The sequence below is a fragment of the Hypanus sabinus genome, chromosome 10 (assembly GCF_030144855.1).
Source record: "Hypanus sabinus isolate sHypSab1 chromosome 10, sHypSab1.hap1, whole genome shotgun sequence".
In the NCBI taxonomy this organism is placed as follows: domain Eukaryota; kingdom Metazoa; phylum Chordata; class Chondrichthyes; order Myliobatiformes; family Dasyatidae; genus Hypanus; species Hypanus sabinus.
In genome coordinates, this window is record NC_082715.1 from 49589675 (window position 1) to 49610064 (window position 20390).

The following is a 20390-nucleotide window of genomic DNA, read 5'->3' on the forward strand; positions in this document are numbered from 1 at the left end:
GCAAAGGTGTACTTGGTAGTTGGGAGGCCTTCAAAAATGAAATGTTGAGAGTACAAAACCTGTCAGAATAAAAGGTAAAGATAACAGGTTTAGGTAGGTCAGAACAAAGGAGGTTCTTGTGGAGTATAAAAAATGTAAGAGAACACTTAAGAAAGGAATCAGGAGGGCTAGAAGAAGACTGAAGGTTCCCCTGGCAGACAAGGTGAAGGAGAATCCTAATGGATTCTACAGATGCATTAAGAGCAGAAGTATTGCAAGGGACAAAATTGATTCTATGGAAGATCAGAATGGTAATCAAAGTGTGGAACCAAAAGAGATGGTGGAGATCATAAATGGATTTTTTGCATCTGTAGTTACTCTGGAGACAGACACAGAGTCCATGGAAGTGAGGTCATGGACCCTCAACAGATTACAGAGGAGAAGGTGTTTGCCATCTTGAGGCAAATTAGGGTGGATAAGTACCCCAGTCTGACAAGATGTTCCCTCAGACCCTACAGAAAGTAAGTACAGAAATTGCCAGAGACCTAGCAGAGATATCTAAATCATCCTTAGCGACACATGAGGTACTAGAGGAATGGAGGATAGCCAACGTTGTTTTGCTGTTCAAAGAAGGCTCTAAAAATAAATCAGGAAATTATAGGCTGGTGAACCTGACATCAGGAGTGGAAAAGTTATTGGAAGGTATTCTGAGGGACCGGATATTTAAGTATTTGGATAGATATGCACTGATTAAGAATACTCAGCATGGCTTTATGCGTAGCAGATTATGACTAACCAATCTTATAGAGTTTTCAAGTAATTTACCATTAAAGTTGATGAAGGGAAGACAATGGATGTTGTCTGCATGGACTTTAGCAACTCATTTGGCAAGGTCCGGCATGGGAGGTTAGTCAAGGAAGTTCAGCTGCTCAGCATTCCAGTTGAGGTAGTAAATTGGATTAGATATTGGCGTTGAGGGAGAAGCCAGAGACTGGTACTAGATGGCTGCCTCTCTGACTGGAGGTCTGTGACTAGTGGAGTACCGCAGAGATCAGGGCTGGGGTTGTTGTTGTTTGTCATCTATATCAATGATTTGGATGATAATGTGGTTAACTGGATCAGCAAACTTGCAGATAACACTAAGATTGGAGGTGTAGTGGACAAAGAGAAATACTATCATGGCTTGCAGTGGGATCTGGACTAGCTGGTAAAATGGGCTAACAAATGGCAGATGGAATTTAATGTCAACAAGTATGAGGTGTTAAATTTCGGTAGGACCAACCAGGGTAGGTCTTACACAGTGGGCAGCAGGGCAATGAGGCATATGGTAGAACAAAGTGATCTGGGAATAAAGGTTCATAATTCATTGAAAGCGATGTCACAGGTAGATAGGGTCATAAAAGTGCCTTTGGCACTTTGTCTTCATAAGTCAAAATCTTGAGTACAGAAGGTCGGACATTATGTTGAAGTGAGGCCTAATTTGGAGTATTACGTGCAGTTTTGGTCACCTACCTACTGGAAGTATATAAATAATATAAGAGTACAAGGAAAATTTATAAGGATGTTGCCAGGTCTGGAAGACCAGAGCTATAAGGAAAGATTTAAAAGGGTGGGACTTTATTTCTTGGAACGTAAAAGATTAAGAGGGGTATATATGAGGTAAATGCAAGCAGGCTTTTTCCACTGAGATTGGCTGGGACTAAAACCAGAGGTGATGGGTTAAGGGTGGAAGTTGAAAAGTTTAAGGGGAACATGAGGGGAACCTTCTTCACTCAGCGTGTCATGAGATTGACACTTGAGCTGCCAGCACAAGTGGTACAATCAAGCTTAATTTCTACCTCTAAGAGAGGTTTGGATAGGTACATGGATTGTAAGGGTATTTAGGGCTAGAGCCCAGGTGCAGGTCAATGGGTATAGATAGTATAAATGATTTGACATGGACTAGATGGGCTGAATGGCCTGTTTCTGTGCTGTACTTTTCTATACCTCTTTGACTCTATAATGCTGATAATAGCAACTTATAACTCAACAACATTTCTCCTTGCTCTTCCAATATCTCTAAGATGATTGTATGTCTGGCATCCAGTACTAAATAACATTTCCTCCGCTAAATACAGGCAGGACAGAAACTATTAAGTTAAATTTTGTTTGCAATGTTCAGTGCCACAGTTAAGCATTTTAGGCTGTTTTTATCCAGTTATTCATTTTTGTTTTGTTTTTCACATCAGAAAGAACTTCATAATAGAAAGTTTCATTTTATGTTGCTGCCACCTGTCCTTAGGAACTCATAGCATTGCTCTATTTCTGCATTTCATTGTAATCTTTCATTGAGATCTTACTAATTTCTGACAGTTCACATTTGATTTCTGCCTGTAGTTTAGCATCCAATTTTGCAATACCACATTCCAATCCATACACCAATTTTCAGGAAGTAAGCAAATTTAAATCCTTTGATGGCAGAGCCTAAACCTTGGGACCATAACATATGTATAACTTGTCTTAGAATAAGGCATTTTATAGTGTTGTCAGAAACTACCTATTCCTGTAAATCTGGAACTTTGAAAAGTTTCTGAGGCTTTATCTAACTTTAAAGTGAGGTTAATGGAATTCTCACAATTTTACTTTTGCATTTCTTCTAGAATTGTGTTGCTTCACAACACAGTTACAAGGTAGAGTATCTTTGTTATTGCCTTTTGTAATTGGTTTAAAATATTCATGCAAAGGACCTTGCCATCCCTGAACTTTAAGCCTACTGCATGAAAAATAGGTCAGAAGCACTGACTGAATAAGCCACCTCCTCAGAGACATGAAGTGGGAATTGTGTGGGCTTCCTATTCCTTTAGTACTGCAATGAAAATTTTGGCACAGTAGCTAGCAGTTAGCATAACACAAGTACAATGGCACAAACCTAGGTTCATTCCTGCTACTATCTGTAAGGACTTTATATATTCTCCACATAATTGTATGGGGTGCTCCGGTTTCCTCCTAAATTTCAAAGATGTACTGGATAATTGATTAATTGGTTACATGGACATAATTGATTGGGGCTGACCAAATGGGTTGAAAGGGCCTGTTAACATGCTATATCACTAAATAATTAAACTATGTACTTTTTCCAGAATGGAGAATGAATTCAATAACACCCTGATTCAGATGATGTAGCTGGCCTAAATATTAGACTTCCAGAATTAAGAATCCAGATATGACTGATTTCATTTTTGATTCAAAAATAAAGCATAACTGAAAAACATAAGACCATAAGACATAGGAGCTGTATTAGGCCATTTGACCCATCGAGTCTACTCCACTATTTAATCATTGCTGGTCCTTTTTCCCCTCCTCAGCTGAACTTCCCAGCCTTCTTCCCATAATCTTTGATGTTGTGTCCAATCAAGAACCTAACATGCTCTGCCTTAAATACCCCAAAGACCTGGCCTCCACAGCTGCCTGAGGTAATAAATTCTACAAATTCACCACCCACTGAGTAAAAAATGTCTCTGCATCTCTGTTTTAAATGGATGCTCCTCTATCCTGAAGCTGGGCCCTCTTGTCCTTGACTGCACCACCATAGGAAACATCCTTTCCACATTTACGCATTTCATGCCTTTCAACATTCGAAAGGTTTCAATGAGATCCCCTCTCACCCTTCTAAATTCCAGCGAGTACACACTGAGAGCCATCAAATATTCCTCGTACGATGACCCTTTTCCTGAAATCATCCTTGTGAACCTCCTCTGAACCCTCTTTAATGCCAGCACATCTTTTCTTAGATGAGTGGCCCAAGACTGTTCACAATACTCAAGGTCAGGCCTCACCAGTGACTTATAAAGCTTCAGCAGCACATCCTTGTTCTTATATTCTAGACCTGTTGAAATGAATGCTAACATTGTATTTGCCTTCCTCACCACAGTATCAACCTGCAAGTTAACCTTCAGGGTACTCTGCACAATGACTCCCAAGTCCCTGTGCATCTCAGACTTTTGGATTTTCTCCACGTTTAGAAAATAGTCTGCACATTTATTTCTACTACCAAAGTGTATGACCATGCATTTTCCAACATTTTATTTCATTTGCCACGCTCTTGCCCATTCTCCTAATCTTAAATCCTTCTGCAGCCTACCTGTTTCCTCAACACTACCTGCCCCTCCACCAATCTTCTTATCATCTGCAAACCTGGCAACAAAGCCATCTATTCCATCATCCAAAGCATAAAAAGAAGTGGTCCCAACACAGACCCCTGTGGAACACCACCAGTCACTGGCAGCTGATCAGAAAAGGATTCTTTTATTCCCACTCACTGCCTCCTACCAATCAGCCAATGCTCTAACCATGCCAGTAACTTTCCTGTAATACTATGGGCTCTCAACTTGGTAAGCTGCTTCATGTGTGGCACCTTGTCAAAGGCTTTCTGAAAGTAAAAATATACAACATCCACTGAATCCCCTTTATCTATCTTATGTGTAATCTCCTCAAAGAATTCCAACAGTTTCCTTGGGCAAGGTTTTCCCTTAAGGAAACTATGCTGACTTTGCCCTATCTTGACTAGTGTCATCAAGCGCTCCATAACCTCGTCCTTCCCCACCACTGAGGGCAGGCTAACTGGTTTATAATTTCCTTTCTGCTGCCTTCTGGCTTTCTTAATGAGGGGAGTGACATTTGTAATTTTCCAGTCCTCTGTCACCACGCCAGAGTCCAATGATCTTTGAAAGATCATTACTAAGGCCTCCACAATCTCTACTGCTATCTCATTCAGAACCATAGGGTGCAGTTCATCTGGTCCAGGTGACTTATGTATCCTTGGGTCTTTCAGCGATTTCAGCACCTTCTCCCCGGTGATAGTAATTGGACTTACTTCTCCTCCCTCGCATCCTTCAACATCTGGCACAATGTTAGTGTCTTCCACAGTGAAGACTGATGCAAAATAATCATTTAGTTCACCAGCCATCTCCTTAACCCCTGTTATTATTTCTCCAGGTTCATCTTCTAGCGGTCCTATATCCACTCACATCTTTTATTTTTTACATATTTGAAAAAGCTTCAACTATCCACTTTGATATTGTTTGCTAACTTGCTTTCATTTTTCGTCTTTTCCTTCCTAATGATTATTGTAGGGTTTCTGTAGGGTTCTGTAGGGTTTTAAAAGCTTTCCAATCCCCTGTCTTCCCACTAATTTTTGCTTTCATGTATGCCCTCTCTTTTGCTTTTACATTAGTTTTAATGTTCCTTGTCAGCCATTGTTGTAGTATTTTGTCATTTGATTATTTCTTCATTTTTAGTTTACATCTATCCTGCACCTTCCTCATTTTTCCCAGAAACTCAAGCCATTGCTGCTCTGCTGTCATCCTGCCAGCATCTCCTTCCAATTTACTTTGGCCAACTCCTCTCTCGTACCACTGTAATTTCTTTTACTCCACTGAAATACTGCCACATCAGAGTTTGCTTTCTCCCTATCAGATTTCAAGTTGAACTTAATCATATTGTGATCACTGCCTTCTAAGGGATCTTTTACCTTAGGCTCCCTTATCACCTCCGGTTCTTTGCATAAAACCCAATCCAGTATAACTGATCCCCTAGTAGGTTCAATGACAAACTGCTCTAAAAAGCCATCTCACAGGCATTCATCAAACTCACTCGCTTGGGATCCATTTCCAATCTGATTTTCCTAATTAACCTGTATGTTGAAATCTCGCATGACAATCATAACATTGTCCTTTTAACATGCCTTTGTCTATATCCAGTTGCAATCTGTGGTACACACCCCAGCTACTGTTGGGAGGCCTGTATATAACTGCGAACAGGGTCCTTTTACACTTGTATTTCCTTAACTGAACCCACAAGTATTCAACATCTTCCAATCCTATGTCACATCTTTCTACTGATTTGATGCCATTCTTTACCAGAAGAGCCATGCCACCTCCTCTGTCTACCTTCCTGTCTTTCCAATACAACACATAACCTTGGACATTCAGCTCCCAATCACAACCATCCTTCAGCTACAATTCAGTGATGGCCACACATTATACCCAACAATCTGTAAAAGTGCAACAAGATCATCCACCTTATTTCTTATACTCCGTGCATTGAGATATAACACTTTGAGCATTGCATTTGCTACCCTTTTTGATTCTGCATCCCTAATGCACTGATACTCACCCTGCTGGCTGCAATTATGTCCTATCATCAGCCTGCGCAATCTTGCAGTCTTTGCTATCTTTGCTTTTTACCATCTGTTCCATCCTGAGTCCCCTAACTCCAGCTCCCAACCCCCTGCCAAATTAGTTTAAACCCTCTCCAACAGCTCTGACAAACCTGCACCTGAGAATATTGGTCCCCCTCAGGTTCAGGTGCAACACGTCACTTTTTGCACAGGTCATACATCCCCCAGAAGAGATCCCAATGATCCAAGAACCTGAAGCCCTGCCCCTTGGACCAGCTTCTGAGACATGCATTAATTTGCCAAATCATCCTGTTTTTACCCTCACTGGCGCGTGGCACAGTCAGCGCTCCAGAAATTACTACCCAGCAGGTTCTGCTTTCAGCTTTCTACCTAACTCTCTAAATTTTCTTTTCAGGCCCTCATTGCTTTTCCTTCCTATGTCATTGGTAGCAATATGTACATGTATATTCTCACAAGCCTCTTATTTAACATTGCAAACTTGTCAATAAGGTACAAAGAAAAAAGGATGAACATATGAGATTTCGATCATCATCAAATGCCTTTTTTGCTTTAGTTCCTGATAAATGGTACAAGTTTGCAAAATATACTTTTACCTGTATGCAAAAAAATCCCTTCTACTAAAATTCATACATTGCCAGTCAGCATTGGTGTCTATTTATATATATAAATAGATACATTTATATAAATAATATATATATATTTCTATATTATTGTGAGCCATAGTACTAAGTGATATAAAGTTTCTGTCCAAAATGGTAGTACTATACTAGGAAGCAAATCTTATACTATGAGCAATTGATGGATAATTAGATATACACAGAATTGAATTTAACTAATTAATTTATGGGTCTAGAATTATAGACAGTTACAGCACAAAAGAAGGGCATTGGATCTATCAAGACCACTTTAGCCAAAAAATGGTCTTAATCTACAGCAACATAGCCAAAGACATAATCAGATACTCCCCAAAGTTCTTCTTAAATATGTAATGAGAGTTGTTTCTTTCAGTGTTACAGACCCCAGGTTTCTTTAGATGGGTGAAAAGAAATCAACTTCCCCCCCCCCCAATCTTTCAGCCATTTAAGGTAAATTAATTTCTTCTTTACTGACAGCTGTGCCAGAAGTTGATGCTTCCTATCCACTCGACCTGGGCCTCATAGTTTTATACTGCAGATAAACCTTCCACACTCTTCTTTATTTTCTGAGAAAATCAACTCCCATTTGTTCTCTTAACTAAAATTTTCCAGATCAGGCAATTTCTTTATCAATCTCCTGTATATTCTCTCCAGTGCTGTTACATCCTTCTTGTTTGCATGACAACAGGCGCTCTTTTCCAAGTTCTGCTATGGGAGGATGGGGGCAGGGAGAAGAGTGCAAACAGATACACAAAGCTTCCCTGTAGAAATGTATTATCTCCACAGGTTACTTGCACGATCAGTGGAAGGATTAGAGTAGACCAATTACACACATATCCCCAACCGCCTGCCCCTCTTGACGGAAAGAACCTGCACTTTCACGTAATGGCCTCTTTAACTAAGTCACCTACAAAACGATGAGGAAGTTATCCTCAATCCCGGGAGAATGTCTGACAAGAGGTACTGATGTCACCTGAACTAGAACAGAACTAAAATCAGAAATAAAAAGTAGTACAACAAAGAAGAGTTCCCAAGTATTTTGTGTATAGCACACATTGTTAGTGATGTGATTGGAATGCTTTGCCTGTGGCAGGGATCCAAGTTATATCTCCGTTAGAACCAGAGGGAGCAGTACTGTGTGCGAACTAAATGATTACATCTCTCTTCCTCTATCTGGCTCTACACTCTACTGTACTTTATTACGAAGAATATTCCGTAGACTTGTCAAGTTCCATTAGTTTAAAATAAGTCCATTCTCCATTCGATCGTCGTGCCAGACTGCAACTTCAACCTAACCCACGTCGGCTGTGGGAACCACAGAAACCTGCTGAGCGGGAAGATGGGGGAGGGGTGAAAAGAGCCGGTCTCCGCTTCCTCGCTGCTGATTGGCGCACGGAACCGACCAACCTTCCAATTCCGCGTGGGAACTGGGTGGGTTCCGGATGATTGACGTGCGGGGACGACGTCACGCGCTCATTGACAGGCTGGGCTCGGCTGGTGCGTATTTCCAGCCACGCTGGGTGGAAGGGAGACGAGACGTTGCTGTCGTTTTTAGTGGCGATTTTGACAATTTCCTTGTGGAAAGATACATATATCTATTTTTTAAATTATCATCATTTAAGAATGGGCGTTGAAATCGAGACAATATCGCCAGGAGACGGTAATTCTTCTTTACAAAGGATATTTATTGTGTTAGTTGGGTTATGTGTTGTGTTAGCATTGTAGCAGTCTTAGCAGTCTAGACAAATTTGGTAGCAATGCAGTGTGTGGATATTTAAATGGCATTTGCTGACAGCTGCTTAAAGGCCAGTACTGTACTGTAAGGGAGAGATAACGGAGGGACTGCGGGATTTCGCTCTACTTCGATTTTCACTTGAACAATTTGTTCAGTTAGTATCGAGGAACGAGGAAACGATCCGGCATGTTTTTACTGATTTAACAGAGCGTGTGCTCGAAGATGTATGTAAAGTTTAGTTATTGCAGTAGTCAAATCCTTGAGAGATCAAAGCCAACCATTCTGAAATAGGCATAGAATCTGAAACTTATGAGACGAAGATACGTTTTGGCAACTAATTCTGAAAGTTAGTACGTTTAAGCACTATGTTCTAAAGCTAATAGCTTTAAATAATGGAATATCCTACATTTGCAATGTTACATTTGAATATATTCAATTGTTGTGCAATCATTGGTAAATGTCATATATAGTAAGTACTAACCATAAAAATGTACTAATTATAATCTTTTTATAGGCAGGACATTTCCAAAAAAAGGACAGACATGCGTTGTTCACTATATAGGTAATGTATTCTATGAATGATATACTTCAATTTGATATTAAAAATAATGTCACCAGTGGGCAGTAATGGGCATTGCAGCTTTCTGAAGATGGTATCTATGGTGGTGTTTATGAACCCCAACCTAGTTTAATGTAGAATGGCAGGATCTACTCCCAAATTTGCAGCCCCTCCCACACTGGTCTTTTTTTCATTTTGGCCATGTCACCGTGGCAAAATGCTGAGACAGAGTCAAGTCCTTTTCTCCAGGAAGGAAGAGTGGACTACAGGAAGAACTGCTCTCAGCCGCCCCGTGTAGCTTTTGAGTACTGATTGCAGAATACTGGCAAAGACCCAGGAGCAGTTCACTCTGCTCACTGGAGATGGTGCATGTCTTGCGCTGATGCAAAACAAAAGGAGAAAAATTTACCAAGGAATCTGTGAGCCCCAAATGTAAACTGATAGATGTAGAAAAACTGTAATTAATCAGTACAGTCTCCAGATCAACAACTATTTCCTATTAATCCACTATACAGTAAAGCATTGGTAAAGCATTTTGACACAATGCTAGTGGTTTTGCAAGTAACACTTGGTTTACAGTGCTACTAAATATACATACACTGTTTAATGCACCTGCAGGGTACATTGGAATTTTGTGCATTGTCTCTTGGAATAAAACATTGGGTTTGATATTTCACAAATGAGATTTGCTGGCTTACCTAGTCCAATTAATTTTGCTAGTAAACTTTCCTCAGAAGTTGGTTCTCCATTTCAGAACTGCTGGCTTACAGTTAGTATTAGTTTATTGGGTTAATGTAATAGGGCATAAAGTTGGTCATCCAATATTGGCAACATTAGTAGAGTGTTGAGAGCATTGCATTTGTAAAGTCTTCAGTTTTGGGTGAATACGCACAAAATCTTGGGTTGTTTAATGTGGATTATGATCCCAATGTACCCCTCTCTGTCATTTGTCATTGGCTTTTCCCTTTGCTTGTGGTTAATATGGGCCTTTGGTGATTATTTATCAGTGGTACAGGAAGTTCAGCAATACATGCAAGAAAGATATTATGGATTCTTACATAACTACATAGTTCAAAAGATCCAGTGACCAGTCATACCGGTGCTTCTATTTATGTTCCAAAGTTTCAGGTAACTATTAAGAAAAGATTAGCAGACTAAGTATCAGTATACATGTCTTGAAACGGTTGCTATCGTTTTAGCCTTGGAATGGATTGAAGAAGTACACCGTGATTATGTACTTAGGGGCTCTGATTCATTCTCAGTCTTGACATCTATTAAAATAGATAATTAAAATTGTAAGCCAGACATTCTATTTGAGATTGGACAACATCTGTTGAGGCTGCAGGATCGAGGCCTGTGTATACATTTCATATGAGTTCCTGCCCATGTTGGGGTTGAAGTAAACAAGGTGGCAGATATTCTTGCCAAGCAATCGAAGTGAAGTACACTCCTTAAAATGTTATGGGAATGCCAAAAAAGGTGCCGCATTTAGTGGTTGAATACAGTTCCTGGGAGCTGCAAAAGAAACATCTAATTGCTGAGTAGAAATCTTTGGGACAGACATAACTTAACAATGAAAGTTCATTAGGATATCACTGTCATTGTAACGTATAGAAGTACATATTTGACTTTCTGCAAAGCATTAGACTTTTTGATATTATTTGAGGTTTAATTGGGGTGGTTAATTTAGTGCTTTACCACCTGTCTGTTTGCTCCACACTTCAACTCAATAGGAGGTGGTAATGCATTATGTTGGTTTGCCAACCACCACTGAACATTACAAGAAGCAGAACAGCTGGCAGGCGAGAGATGGTGCTCGGTTGATGCAAGAAACGAGAGCTCTTCTTAAATAGATACAGAAGAAATTATTGATGTCACAGATATAAATAACTAACTAATTCAAATTATTAGTGTTTTTTGTCTTTCAATTAATGCAGTAATGATTTTAGGAACAAAGTTCAATCACCTGAAATTAAGTCTGTAAGAATCTCCAAAGGATTACTCCAAGATAGCATACCTCATTAGTTCTGGTCATAATTTGAACTAAGTCAGTCATCACAGTTGTTGGTAACCTCTTGTAGGTCTTAAGTATTTTAGAGCAAAATAAAACCCGTAAATGCTGGCAAGCCAAAACAAAAATATGAAAAACAAACACTCGTCAGAGCCACTATAGCAGAGATAGAATCGGTGTTCAAGACCAAGTATTTGCTGTCAAATCTGGAAAACTGATAGTGCAAATGCATGTTAAATTTGCGGGAAGGGCGAGAAGATGTATCCTGATGAAAGGTCTCAGCCTGAAATGTTGACTCTTTACTCTCTTCCATAGATGCTGCCTGGCCAGCTGAGTTCCTCCAGCAATTTGTGTGTGTTGCTTGGATTTCCAGCATCTGACAATATTCTCATGTTTGTGGATTATCTGTGGTGGGGTCGAGATCAAAGTTTTTAAATACTGGCAGTTAGAGATAGAGAAACCTGAATGAAAGAAAAAAATTAAAATATGGAGAAAGTACAAAGCTAGTTACCTGCAATTTGGCTGCATTTTGCTCAGATGGTGCTGTTCCTTGCACTGCCCCAATGATGTGCAGTGTAGGAGGCTGAAGACAAAGGCCAGAGTGGGAGAGGGTCAGAGAATTAAAGTGACAGAAGATGGGAAATTTTGTAAAGAACAACAGAATGGATGAATGATTTGCAAAGCACCTGTCTGCAAGGGTACCACTATGTGGAGGAGACCACGTATTGAACACCAGGATTAGAGGAAGTGCAAGTGAATTGCTCCTACACTTGGAAGGACAGTTTGGATCCCTGGATAGTGGGGGGGGGGGGGCGGGGGCAGGGGGGGGAAGTGGTGGGAATATGGCAACTCCTACAGTTACATGGAAAGGTGCCAGAAAAAGGGAGTGGTTGAATATAGAATCGGAAACTTGGGATTCAAGGAGGAAAAGCTGCAAATTTAATGCATGTTTTTTGGATGATTTAATTGCAGAGGTAGATCTGTGCACTTATGGGGTGTCTCAGTTCTGGCTGTTAATAACCTGATTTTAAAATCCCAGAAACATCGTTAATTTGATTATGGGTGTGTTGACTCAGTAATCCTCAAATCACTGCTCTGCCTGAAACAATGTCATGGGATCCTGTATGTCCACCCAAGTTAATCTTGTATTCAAAAAGGAGTCATTTTATTGAATTATTATCTCCACATCTCCTCTAATCTTTGTAGCCACACTTAAATAAGGCAAGAACATTGCAGGCTCTAAATTCATGTGAGTTTGGATAGATTCGGTTCTAAGCACTATCTATTAGGGTGGTATCTATATTTGATTAGAATTAATGTGGCTTTTTGGTGTGTGGGGTTGATGTAGGTGAGATTTGAAAAAGAGATAAAATTTGTGACAAAACATCAAAACCTACTTGATCTATTTTCCACTGCCTCTTAGGTTTTGTAACTCAAAATAATTGTTTGACACATGTGCCACATTTCCTTCCATCGTTGTGAAGTTTCAGTATACGTCAATTCTCTATCATATGTTCAGCTTTTCCAGATGTCAAAACATCATTTCCGTGTTTATTTTGCCGTTCGCAGAAGACGTGAGGTGTTAATGACCTGTACATTTTCAGAGTATTTCCATCATTTAATCTTTGGGTCTGTTGAAGTGGTGAATATGGAGTGGCAACATTCAGTTCCTACATTGTTCTAATCAATTCAAAGCAGTCTATGTGTCATTAGTAGTAATTGATTGTACTTCAAGTAGATAGGACACCTTTGTTACAATTTTGTGTCACAAGTGCTCCAACCTCGTATTCGTAATTCTTCACACTTTCACATTCATGTTGCACACGTTGTAAAGCACATGAAATACAGAGCTGTGAAGAAAACAGCTGAAGCATTAACTTCTTTATATTTCTGCTGTGAAAAATTATGAGTCAGCTGTATAAATAATTCCTCACTTTGGCCCATTTATAAAAGAGTAAAAGCTGGTGGTAGACCAGAGGGCTTGGAAATTTTCAGGAACCAGCAGAGACTAAAAAGCTTATAGGCTGGGAGAAAACTGCTTATGAAGGATAACTGACGGGTAATATTAAAACAAACTGCAAAAGCTTCTTTGGACATATAAAAATGAAGAGGGTAGAAAGGGAAGTGTGGGATCCTTGGAGGGTTAGACTGTGGAGTAAGTAATAGGAAACAAGGAAATGGCATGTAATTTGAGCCAATATTTTCCTTCAGTCTTCACAGCAGAGGACACTGGAAATGATCCAAGTTGGCAGATGGGCTAGTTTCAAATTGCAAGGGAGAATTGTAACAGTCTCTATCTTGAGGGATAAGGTGTTGAGAAAAGCTAGTGGGTCTAAAGACAAACTAGTCATCTGGACCCCATAACCTGCATTGAGAGTTTTTAAAATAAATGTTGCAGAGTTGGTGGGACCATTGGCTGATAGTTTTCAAAATGTGCTTAGTTCCAGAGATTGGAAAGCCACAAATGTGTCACCATTGTTGAGAAAGCAAAGACAACCAAAAGAAGGAAACTAGCTATTGAAAGCGAATTACTGGAGACATAATCAAGGAAGAAGTAACTAGTCATTTAGAGAAGATTATGCAGTCAAACCAAGACACTGTTTTATAAAAGGAAAACTTTTCATGGATGTATTGGGCAGTGTCAGTAGTGAGGAAGCTGTAGATACAGTTTATTTGGATTCATAGATATCATTTTATAAGGTCCCACAAAAAAAACTAGTGCATAAAATAAAAGCTCATGAAAGTAGTGTGTTGACGCGGATAGAAGAATACTTACCACATTGAAGAAAGAGTACTCCATCTGCCACTTCTCAGTCTCAGCTCTGCATTTTGTCAGTGCCCACTGCAACCTACAAAAATTCTCCATACTATTTACTTTACCAACCTTCATGCCATCTGCAATCTTACTATCACACCCTTCTACTTTCTCATCACTCATTTATGAAAATCACGAAGAGCAGGGTATCCCAGAATAGATTTCTGCAGAACACCACTGGTCACTGACCTCCAGGCAGAACACTGCAACTACTACCTCGCTCTGCTTTCTATAGGCATATCAATTCTGTATCCACATCACCAAATATCCCTGGCTCCCATGCCTCCTGATTTTCTGAATGAGCCGAACATGGGGAAGCTTGTCAAATGCCTTACTAAAATCGATGTACCCCACAACCACAGCTCTCTTTGTTAACATACTTCGTCACATTCTCAAAGAATTAATTCAGGTTTGTGATGCGTGACCTGCCTGTCACAAAGTCATGCTGATTATCCCTAATCAGACAATGTTTCTTCAAATGCTCATAAATTCCTTTCTCTTAAGCATCCTCTCCAATAATTTGCTCACCACCAGAGTAAAACTGATAGGTCTATAAATCTCAGGGTTATCCTGACTCCCTTTCTTGAACTAAGGAATAGCACTTGCCCCCCTCTATTCATCTTGTACTACTCTTGTGGTCAGTAAGGACACAAAGACCATTGCCAAAGGTGCAACAATTTTCTCCCTGCTTCCTGTAGATAGCCTGAGATATATCCTGTCCAACCCTGGAGACATCTATCCTAATGTTTTTCAGAGAACAACAGTGACGTCTTGCAGACAGTTTATGAAACTACTTGTGCTGCTACTTTTAAAAAATATGATTCTAATACAAAGCTGCGTGTGATTGGAGCCTGTGCTTTACATTTTGATGCTGTGTTTTTTGGGCTGATTGAGCAATCTGGCACGTTGCATGAGTTTGGTGAGGTTGGGAGTAAAGTGTGTGGCCTGGAAGCAGGTCATCGGCTCCATTCTGTCTGTCCGATTGAGGGTGTGTCAGTCGTTATTCAGTGCCATCTGACTGCATTTGAACAGTCTTCCTCTCCCTCTCACTAACTGCTGTCAGAGGAAAGTGCAGGAGTCTTGGGTTCCAAGTTGTAAGGATTGATCAGCGAGGTTTGTGGCTAAGGACTCATTTTGGGGGACTTTGAGGTTAATGTGGCATGTGTTTCTGGATTCTGGTTACTCTTTTTGCTGTCTGTGAGCAGTTTGGGGCACCTTGATGAAGACTGTCTCTGCAGCTTACTGGTGTGGCACTGAACTGAACTAAACTAAATGCTCCTGGTCTCCTAGTTTGGTGTTTGATAATCTATGTTGTTCTCTTGCTTTTTGCTCTTTGTGCAATCTTTTCTTTTTTTGCTCATTGATTCTTTGAACAGGTTCCACAGTATTTCTTTGTTTTGTGAGAGGACAAATCTCTGAGTTGTATTCCGTATACAGTGAAAATAAATATACTTTGTACTTTGATTCTTTGAAGAACGTGACGTTATGTGGAGCTTGGAATTCAGAAGAAGATAATGTAAGGAAATGAAACTAAGATTTCTGCCATGGATTGACCATTTGGAATCAGAGGGAAAAATCAGGAGGGATAGTGAAACACAGTAAACAGAGGAACTGAAGGGAAAGGCAGATCACAAGAAAATTAGGAGAGGGGAAGATTGAGTCTCTGATAGAATTCAAAGTTTGTTGAAATATAATTTGGGTAGAAAATTTCTTTTTAAATATCCCTTGATAAAATGCTGGTTAGTTTTAAATAGACCCTTTTGTGTGAAATACTATCATTTATCCAGATGAACTAAATGACTGCAATAGTTTTCAAAAGAATATAAAAAACACAAGGCACATAGACAGAATTAGACCATTTGTCCCATTGAGTCTGTTCTGCCATTCAATCATGGCTGATCTTTTTTTGCCCCCTCCTTAGCTCCACTCCCCGGTCTTCTCCCCTTAACCTTTCATGCCGTGGCCAATCAAGAACTTAACAATCTCTGCCTTAAATACACCCAATAACCTGGCCTCCACAGCTCACTGTAGTAACAAATTTACCTCCCTCTGGCTAAAGAAATTTCTCTGCACCTCTGTTTTAAATGAATGCACCTCTATCCTGAAGCTGTGCCCTCTTGTCATAGACTCCCCCACCATGGGACATATCCTTTCCATATCTACTCTGTCGCGGCCTTTCAACTTTAGAAAGGTTTCATTGAGATCCTCCCTCATCCTTCTAAATTCCAGTGAGTACAGACCCAGAGCCATGAAACGTTCCTCATATAAAAACCCTTTCATTCCCAGAGTCATCCTTGTGAACCTCCTCTGGACCCTCTCCAATGTAGCTCATTTTTTCTAAGATAATAAGTCCAAGAGTATTCACTATACTCAAGGAGAGGCCTCACCAGTGCCTTAGAAAGCCTCAGCATCACATCCCTGCTCTTATATTCTTGATCGCTTGAACTGAATGCCCACATTGCATTTACCTTCCTTGCCGCTCACTCAACCTGTAAGTTAACCTTTAGGATGTTCTGCAAAAGGACTCCAAAATCCCTTTGCATCTCAGATTATTGTATTTTCTCCCCATTTAGAAAATACTCTGCACATTTATTCCTACTACCAGAATGCATGACCATGCATTTTACAACACTGTATTTCATTTGCCACTCTCTTGCCCATTCTCCTAATCTGTCTTTGGCCTTCTGCAGCCTACCTATTTCCTCAACATTACCTGCCCTTCCATTAATGTTCATATTATCTGCAGACTTGGCAAAAAAGCCACCCATTCCATCATCCAAATCATTGATATACAGCATAAAAAGAAGTGGTCCAAACAACAACCACTGTGGAACACCACTGGTCACTGGCAGCCAACCAGAAAAGGATACTTTGATTTCCACTTGCCACCTCCTCCCAGTCAGCCAATCTAGCAGTTCTGCATCCTCTCTCATAACTCTTTTATTTGTTACATACTTGAAAAAAGCTTTTTCTGTTTACCTGGATATTGTTTGCTAACCTGGTTTCGTATTTGATCTTTTCCCTTTTAATAATTACTTCAGTTGCTTTTAAAAGCTTCCCAATACTCTGCCTTCCCACTAATCTTGCTAAATGTATGCCCTGTCTTCTGCTTTTACATTAGCTTTAACTTCCCTTGTCAGTCATGGTTGTACTATTTTGCCTTTTGAGTATTTTTTTGTTTTTGGAACACATCTGTCCTGCACCTTCCTCATTTTTTCCCAGTGACTTGAGCCATTGCTGCTCTGCTGACATCCTGCCCGCATCTCCCTCCAATTTACTTTGGTAAACTACTCCTTCATATCGCTATAATTTCCTTCACTCCACTGAAATACCCCTACGTCAGTCTATACTTTCTCCCTATCAAATTTCAAGTTGAACTCAATCATATTGTGATCACTGCCTCTTAAGGGTTTCTTTACCTTAAGCTCTCTAATTGCCTCTGGTTCATTACATAACACCCAATCCAGTATAGCTGATCTAGAATACTCAATGACAGATTGCTCTAAAAATCCAGCTCTTAGGCATTCAACAAATAAACTCTCTTGAGATCCCTTACCAACTTGATTTTCCCAATCTACCTGCATGTTAAAATCTCCCATGACTATCATAACAATGCCCTTTTGATATGCCTTTTCTATTTCCTGTTGTAATCTGTAGTCCACATCCCAGCTACTGTTTAGAGGCCTGTATCAGCTGCCAGCAGGGACTTTTTACTCTTGCACTTTCTTAACTCAAGCTACGTGGATTCAATACCTTCCAATCCTATGTTACAGCTTTCTAATGATTTCATACCATTCTTTACCAGCAGAGCCATGTAACCCCTTTGCCTACCTTCCTATCCCTCTGACACAATGTGTAACCTTGGACATCCAGCTCCCATTCAGCATGAGGATAATATGTTTAGCAGCTGGCCACCATAACAACTAAATTCAACAGTGGCATCTTTTGGATTAAAAAAGATGATCAGATTCAGTAACTTTTGAATGTCATCCTTGCCAGTTAAAAAATAGCATGAAGAGAAATGTTATATAAATACCAAGATGGTATTACCAAGTAGGTGGAAAGAAATTATTTTCTTTGGACCACCTGCATTTCCATTATATTTTTACAGCTCACTGGAAAATTCTATTGCTCTGGAAAATTTCTGAAGAAAATGAATTCAGTTTCTGTATTGTATTTCCTTTGGCCCATTCAACAATTCGCTAATGATATGTTAATTATGCAAAGTAATATTCAATGCAGTGTCACTTTGGTTTTTAAATTTGTAATGCAAGAATTGTTCTTGCATGGCTTTGTAAGAATTAAACAACAAATTTTAATGAATTGTCAGAAGTGTTTTGTCTTTTTGCTTCAAGTAGCTGCTGCAAATTTTATTTTAAGAATTTTATTTGAAGAATCTGAGAGTAGTTGAAGACAGGGCACTTCAGGTGAGAATTGGATTTGGTTTATTGCTGTCACATACCAAGATACAGTGAAAAGCTGGTCTCGCATACGGATGTACACTGTTGGGCTACTTGCAATTATGTACTTTCTGAACTGTTGTATATTTTAATCATCCATCCCTACTCTGCCAGGTGCACCATGTTGCCTACAAAACTTGCAATTTGCAAATTCAACCAGATAAAGTTGTCTAGTTCTTTAATAACAGTGTTATGTTTTATTGCACAGCGAATAATAAATACCCAACATGTATTTCAACCATATTTTTTCTCGCTGAGTGCTTTCATACATTTCCTTACTATATGATGAGTTGATCAATCCACATCAGAGGTGCGTAAAAAAGAGCTAACTTTTAATCAGGGCAGTGCAATCGAGATTTTAAAGGCAGAGTTTCGTGGCACTTTCTCTGAGTTATGGAGCGACCAGTCAGCAAGGGGGATTTACCAGAAGGAGCCAATAAAGATAACTCGAGTGCCAGTGCAGTGCCCATTCTTTTGTGGTGTGCCAGTGTTTCAAGTGGCTTTGGCTCATCATCAGGTAAGATCAAGCATGGGTGAGGTAAATTGCCTTGTAAGTTACTCCCTCTCTGTTCTTTTTTGTTTATTTCTCATCTGTTAGGGCATTGTAATTTAGTGAGAGTGGCTCCATGAGCAGTGTTTTGTACTCTGTGGGAAGTCTGGGTGAACTTCAGTCTCCAAGGTAAACACATCTGCATCAGGTGCACTGAGCTGCAGCTCCTGAGAGAACATATTAAGGAACTAGCTCGATGACCTTTGACTCATATGGAAGAATGAGGAGGTGATAGATAGGAACTACAGGGAGGTTGCGGGAGACAGGTAACTGGGTGACTGTCTGGAGAAGGAAGGGAAATGCACAACCAGTGCAGGGTACACCTGTGGCCGTTCCCTTCAATAATAAGTATATAACTTTAGATACTATTGACGGGGACAACCTGCTGAGGGGAGCCACAATGACTAGGTCTCTGGCACTGAGTTTGGTGCTGTGACTCATAAGAGCAGAGAGGTGAAGAGGACTGCAGTGTTGATAAGAGATTCCTTAGTTAGAGGAAGAATAATGAGGTTCTGTGGGCGCAGTGGAGACACACGGATGGCATGTTGTCCCTCTGGTGCCAGGACCAGGGATATCTCTGATTAGGTCCATGGCATTCTGAAGGCTGAGGGTGAGCAGGTACATATTAGCACAGTGACATAGACAAGGTGAGGAGGTCCTGAAGAGAGATTTCAGGGAACTAGGAATGCTGACATTACTTCAGCATAGTGATCTCTGGATTACTGTGCCACATGCCAGTGTTTGTGAACGCATGGCTGAGGAACTGGGGTAGGGGTTCAGATTTATGGATCTTTGGGATCTCTTTTAGGGAAGGTTTTACCTCTACAAAAGGGACAGGTTCTACCCGAACCAGAGGGGGTCTAATATCATTGTGGGTTTAAACTAATTTGGCAAGTGGATGGGAACTGGAGTGATAGTGCTAAAGATGAGATAGTTCATTTACAAGTAGAGGCAATATGTAGTGAGATTCTTAGCAAGATTGCAGTCAACAAAATAAATTGAAATGTAAAAGGTGGACAAAATCAAAAAGGGTGACTACAGGACTGAAGGTGTATATTTGTATGTGCATAGTATACGGAATAAGGTAAATGAACTTGTAACAGATTTACAGATTTGGCATGAATGAAGTAGGCATCACCGATTCATGGCTGAAAGATTATAGCTGGGAGCTTAATGTCTAAGGATACACATTATATTGAAAGATCAGGCAGGAAGACAGAAAGTGTGCTCTGATGAAAAACTTAAATCATTAGAAAGAGATGACATGGGGTTGGAAGGTGTTGAATTATTGTGGACAGATCTAAGGAACTACATGGGTAAAAAGATTCTGCTGAAATTTAATAGACTCCTAAACAGTAGTAAGGATGAGTTCTACAAATTATAATGGGAGATAGAAAATGCATGCCCGAAGGGTAATGTTACAATAGTCATAGATTTTAATATACAGGTAGATTGGGAAATCATGTTG

General features: G+C 40.0%; 2 protein-coding genes across 2 annotated transcripts in view; one reads left to right on the forward strand and one right to left on the reverse strand.

Annotated features, from left to right (window-relative positions):
* The window catches only part of wdcp (WD repeat and coiled coil containing), a 142157-nt gene that overhangs the window by 84207 nt on the left and 37560 nt on the right, over positions 1-20390 (reverse strand). The gene's annotated exons all lie outside the window — the stretch shown is intronic.
* fkbp1b (FKBP prolyl isomerase 1B) overlaps positions 8291-20390 on the forward strand; it is a 39147-nt gene continuing 27047 nt past the window's right edge. The window contains exons 1-2 of the mRNA XM_059981825.1: positions 8291-8452; positions 9042-9089. Of these exons, the coding sequence (XP_059837808.1) occupies positions 8416-8452; positions 9042-9089 (85 nt within the window). The 5' untranslated portion in view covers positions 8291-8415. The remainder of the gene's footprint in view (positions 8453-9041; positions 9090-20390) is intronic.